Consider the following 6,102-nt stretch of genomic DNA (forward strand, 5'->3'; position numbering starts at 1 on the left):
TGGCATCGATGTTTCTACCGACTGGGCTGCTTGCTGAGGGCTGACACATCGCAAAAGTGTGCCGCAGCTACAGGGATAGGCCGGCGTGGGGTACAGAGGAGAGCTTGATGGCGACGGGATTGTGGGAGGCCGGCGCGCCGAGCAACTGGCGACGCGAGTAACGGCAGGGAAGCCGGCTCGGTTAACTGCATGGAGGCTGATGTGGGGACGACGTGAGTGCCATGGCATGGCGTGTGGCAGGAGCTGGAGGTGGCAGGACGGATGAGGCGATAGCAATGCAGACGGGCAGCCTCTGGCGGCATGGTTAGCCCGGCCGAGGCGGGGACGTCAGTGTTGCTGTGAGGTGGGTGTGGTAGGCCTACGATAGGTCCTTATCCAGACTCTAGTCCTCTTGTGGTGGCTCCTTGCCGCTACAAGATGGCCACGTTGGCAGGCTAGTGCGGGAGAGAGGGAATCATTCTTCTCTCTCACCCTCTCCCTCTCCAGCCTAACTACGTGGATGGATTAGAGCATGTCGGATATCGAGCACCTACTTGATGGCCGGCCGACGATGGGGCATTGGTGCAGTGGCTACGCGTTGAAGGAGTGTGGTTGGTGGTGGCTTCTATGTCCAGCAGGAGACTCGACACGAGCATGCAGGAAGATTATAGGCAAAAGCTTGGCCTCTCTAGGCTAGCAACGGTGACGCTTGCGGGTGCCGTTTTCCACTTGGGGCGTTGCTGATTGATCTTTCCTGTCCTCTGATGGATTCCTCTAAGTGAAAACCATATCCAGAAGCCTAGGACGAGCGGCGACGACACTCTTGGTGTCGTACTCTTTCTGAAGGCGTTGTTTAGAAGATCCTTTCCCTTCGGGATGTCGTTTCCATGTCTTTTAGTAGCAGGTTCTGGTTGAAGACGCGTGGAGTGGTTGTATTTTTTTCTTTTCATGGCTATAGCCTTTCAGGACTATAAACTTGTAATTTTTTTTCCTCTATCAATACGAAACCTCGCACTAGCTTGTGTATGTTGTTTAAAAAAAAAATAAAGATTAAGAGCTGGAGCCAACGGTCCTAACTATCAGGATGGTGCGCATGTTCGCAAGTGCAGCGAATCGCGCGCGATTATCGTCTTCACTTTCCAAAGAGGTGGAAAGAAAGGTGACTGGGGGACTAGAGGTCCTTAGACAGTTACATATAGAGTAAACTGCTGTTGACTAGTGGGCATGGAGACCAACATTACGATCCTTTTTAATGGCACGCAGATAACTACTGGTGCAAACCTGATGGCACGCATTGTTCGCCACTACTGATGTCGGCATTCACGTAGCAGGCGCCTTCCAGTGCTAGTTAAGAAAGTTTTTCTAGACTTATTAAACGAGTCAATTGTAATTTAGACTATTTTTATTACAAATATTTTAGTTAGGACCATTGTTTATTCAAACATTTCACTTTGGCATGGGCCAGTATAATAAATGTGATATACTTGACACTAGTACGAAAACGATTTTTCCGTGTGGTCGAAAAGGTTTTCGCGTGCGGATCTCCCGCCATCTGCGCACCCAAGTGTCTGTAAAAATCCAATTTTTCCGTGCGCGCGACACACCCGCACGAGAAAAATCTGATTTTTGCGTACGGATGACTTATGTCGCCCGCACGGCAAAAAATCCACAAAAAAGAAAATCCAAACCCTAACCTAGCCATCGCCCTCCTCGTGGTCGCCATCATCGCCGTCGTCGTCGCTCGCTGTCGTCGTCGTCGCCGCCTTCCACCGCGACCGGCCGCCGCCGCCCACCGCCGGATCCGGGTGGAAGAGGGGCGCCGCCTCCTGATCAAGGCGGGTGAGGGGCGCCACCGCACGCCGGGGAGCGCGCGTGAGGCCGCGCTGCCGCTGCCCGCTGGTGCCGTCGCCCCCGGCCACCGCCCGCAAATGAGGCCGCACTGCCACTGCCCACCGCCGTTCCCGGCCGCCCAGCGCTCATCGTCTGTGCCGAGCCCACTGCTACCCATGAGAGACGAGGGATGAGAGAGAGGGATAGAAGATATGAGGATAATATGGGTAGGTGGAGAGGATAAGATAGAAGTTTTTGAAGTGGTTGAGAGGGAAAAATGCCTAAGGGAGGGTATTTTCGCGTGCGGTGCTCTTAAGAGGCCCACATGTGAAAATCGATTTTCGCGCGCGGTTCTCTTAAGGGTCCACGCGCAAAAATAGAAGGATGATTTTGCAGACGCGGTCAGTTATGGACCATCTGAAATCTAACAAGGGGCTTGTAAAGGAAAATCGTTTTTTAAGTGTGATACAAGAGCTTGGGTCATACAAAGTAAAATAAAAAAGAGTAAATTACCGCGTCTAAAATGATAACATTGGTTAAAAGGCGGATTAAAGGGCGGACTAAATCACTCACAAGTACAAGGGGTTGCCAAACTGTAAATTACTCAAATGATAAATTTAAGAGATCGATTAATCCCATGTGTACATGCATGGTAAATTGTAATTAATAGAATATATAATACTAAGTAGTTCAGAGGTTATAGCTTCCTAGCACCTAAATGGTGCATTTCTTTGAAAAAAAACATTTTATCAACATTCCTTTTAATTATTTAAATCAATTTATTAACTCTTAAAATTTAATTCACTCATGTGAGCTCTTAAATAATAGTCATAAACTTATATTCGTCATTCGTCCATTGAGAATGTTCCTTCGAGAGCGGTTTTTTTAATTTAAGACAAATGTATCTGTCAAAGTTACATAATTGCCTTATCCGACACTAATCGTTTACATATAACGAATACTACATTTTTTCAGATTAATTAAGATATATCCCCGCAAAAAAAAAGATTAATTAAGATATATATGGATATCTCATGAAGATACAGAAAAAAAAATCAAGGAAACCTAAAACAAATCAAATTTGCAATTCATCATACTCGCCCGAGGTTTCCTGTAGCACCAATGCACCATTGCTTTCAGTTGTCTACTTTTGACAAACCGTGCAAATATATGCTTTACTACCGGAACGCACTAACTTAATTGATCAGTGGCTACAGCGAAATATCTCAAGAAAAAATAAAGCTGCTGCTCGTCATTTTCACCCTCGCCAACAGTAGGTTCTTCCCTATAAATAATCCACGCATCCTGACCAAAGACTACACAAATCACACTAAATAATTACTCAAACCATCATCAGTAACAACCAGATTACAGTATTCATTCCCAAACATACAAATCATATCCATGGCCAAACAGGCGACAGCTGCGGTGCTCGCCGTCGCGTTGGTGCTCGCGGCGTCGGCGGGGCTCGCGCACGGCATCTGCAACCTGTCGGACGCGGGGCTCCAGGCGTGCAAGCCGGCGGCCGCCGTGCGCAACCCGGCGGACACGCCGTCGTCCGAGTGCTGCGACGCGCTGGCCGCCGCCGACCTGCCGTGCCTGTGCCGGTACAAGGGCTCCGCCGGCGCCCGCGTGTGGGTGAGGTTCTACGGGATCGACCTCAACCGCGCCATGACGCTGCCGGGCAAGTGCGGCCTCACCTTGCCGGCGCACTGCTAGTGCTAGCTAGCTGATGGCAAGCACAAACTACAGTGCGGCGACCTCGATCGCCATGTTGCTGCAATTCAATTATGCAGTCGTGACCACTAGCGCTACCAATATATAGCATATATATAGTAGTAATATTAATATATATGTCATACTATGCGATCGATGAGCCCGGCAAGGGGAGATGAATAAATTTGGCAACATATATATGTATTTATGCTCTTCTTTCAGTATCATCAAAAGATATGCGTGTGATGAATAGGTTGGGTGTTTAACCAATAATATATTTGTAATGATACTGATTTGAGTAAAAGAGGAAGTCGTTCTATACTTTTCAAAGTCAGCGGGACACAAATTTAACTGCTGTCCTCTTTTATATATTATTTTTACTTATATAAAAGAATTGCCCGTCTATCTTATCCACTAAACATTTTGGGTTGAGTTAGTACGTGGAACTCAATGTACACCAGTAAAAAAAAAAAGGTAATCAGCTCTTTGAGTGCCGGTTCGGCTTGGTCCGGAAGAGATTGAGTATCACTCTCGACATTGACCAAGCATCACTACCGATTCATGTATAGCTGGCTAAAAGGACCGAGGCCCGACGGCACAAGGTTTTGGCCCATCCCAAGCACGGCACGGGCCAAAAGATCAGGGAGACCAAATAGACTTATTCCAGCCATACAAGGCAGGAAAAAGTACACTGAAGGACCCTCAACTTGTCATCAAGTTACAAAATCATCCTTGAACCGTAAAACCAGATACAGGGTATCCCCTAACATATAGAACCAGCACAAACTAGGTCTCTCGGTGGTTTTGATTCCGGTTTTGTTCGACGTAGCAGCTGACTCAGTGTGGGACCCACGTGGGCTCCAGATGTTAGCCTCTTCTTATCCTCTACCTCTCTTCCTCACAAGGGTTTAGATGGAATTTTTATCTTGAGTTAACACCGTCATTTTGCCTTCACGGAATAGGACCACGACTCATCTTCGTTTCTAAAAATGAGGGTCAAATGAGCAACTCGAAAAAGCAAGACCAAATTAGTAGTTAGTCTTCAAAGTAGGGTCAAAAACGTAATTGCCCCATTGCAAAGTTATATGTCAACAGGTTGTCTCGAGATATGCTTTCAGCATTAGTGAATTACTCCCTCCATCCAAAAAAAAAACGAATCTAGGACTGGATGTGACATATTCTAGTACAATGAATCTGGACAGAGGTATGTCACATCCAGTGCTAGGTTGGTTTTTTATGGGACGGAGAAAGTAGTGAATAGTTTTGTTCTCGTTGTGGACATCCTGTCATGGTTGTCGGTAAATTCGCACCGCCAATGACAATGTGAATACAATTATTGGTTCCAATTATTTCTTCGTCCACCTGACATCTTAGAAAAAGGGTAAAAATTAAAACTGACACCTATAAATGTTTATATACCGCACATATATAAGGTTCTGCGTTATATGTGCCATTTATTAAAAAAAATAATATATAGTAAATTATAGATGCCGATTTAAAAATGCAACACAAATACTACATTAAACCGTCGAGCCGAGCCGTCTTGGTCCCTATGGTCCCACTTATCTTTTTCCCGGCCCATCTGCTCGTTTTTCTCTCACTTCCTTTTCCCATAGTCCTTATAAAATCAAAGTGTGTTTGATTATTATTTTATGATAAGCTATTGTTGATGAGAAAACATGGTGGCCTGGGTCTTTTGCTTAGCTCAAGTGCATATCCAAATCTTGCTTTCGGGTTCAGAGCATTCCAGTTGGTTTGATCCTGCAATGAACAAAAATAAACAAGAAAACCAAGTTAAATTCATGTAAACCTAGCCGATGCGACCTGACCGAATCAGCTGTTAGGTGTAGAATGAATAAAATAAAACGAGCCTAAAATATGTTCCATCACCTGTAGATATAATTAGTCATGTAATCCATAATTCACTCTTTCTATGAGATGCGAGCAAATGTATAGATTAAATGAGACTTTGTAGATTGCTCCTAAATCAGATCAAACGAATTAAAGATTACATGTAGCTTATATCGTAGCCGATGATAGATACCGTGTCGGCTAGTACTCTAATATAGCCTTATACAAGAATATGAACCTAAGTAAATATATCTAGAGAAAGCTTGATATATTTAAATAGTGTGCTACACTTGTATAACGGGCAAATACAACATGAAAAGCATGATTAAAGAATTTAAACACAGCTAAAAAGTTATATCAGGTAAGATCGGCTAAAACCTTGATTCTACCCTTATTAGCAATCAAGAAGCGGTTTAATTTCTATGATTCTAAACATGACTAGGGCTGATGCAGCACAAAGTATGAAAAGAAGCATAAAGTCTAAACAATCAAGCCTTTAACTGATTTTCAGGGTAGTGGATACCTTAGCTAATCCAAATTGACAAAACGATTTAGTCGACATCGGCAAAACCCTAGAAAAGGCATGGCCGATATAGCTAAATCGAGTCATCATGTTAGATTAGTTAAGATATATGATAACCAGCAGCTCTAGAAAATAGATTAAAACATCTAAAACGACACCCTAATCCGCCAACGCAAGCCGCTGAGGACAAGTCATACCTCTTG

General features: G+C 44.7%; 1 protein-coding gene across 1 annotated transcript; it reads left to right on the forward strand.

Annotated features, from left to right (window-relative positions):
* Positions 1–3,127: 3,127 nt before the first annotated feature.
* Positions 3,128–3,846, forward strand: LOC4342946 (putative lipid-transfer protein DIR1). Its single transcript, XM_015789915.2, has one exon. The coding sequence runs from the start codon at positions 3,214–3,216 to the stop codon at positions 3,526–3,528; it is 315 nt and encodes a 104-aa protein (XP_015645401.1). The 5' UTR covers positions 3,128–3,213; the 3' UTR covers positions 3,529–3,846.
* Positions 3,847–6,102: the final 2,256 nt, after the last annotated feature.

This window comes from Oryza sativa, chromosome 7 (genome assembly GCF_034140825.1).
Source record: "Oryza sativa Japonica Group chromosome 7, ASM3414082v1".
In the NCBI taxonomy this organism is placed as follows: domain Eukaryota; kingdom Viridiplantae; phylum Streptophyta; class Magnoliopsida; order Poales; family Poaceae; genus Oryza; species Oryza sativa.

Excerpts from the sequence above, each read along its gene's own strand:
- LOC4342946 (XM_015789915.2), top strand. The coding sequence starts at position 3,214 with ATGGCCAAACAGGCGACAGCTGCGGTGCTCGCCGTCGCGTTGGTGCTC.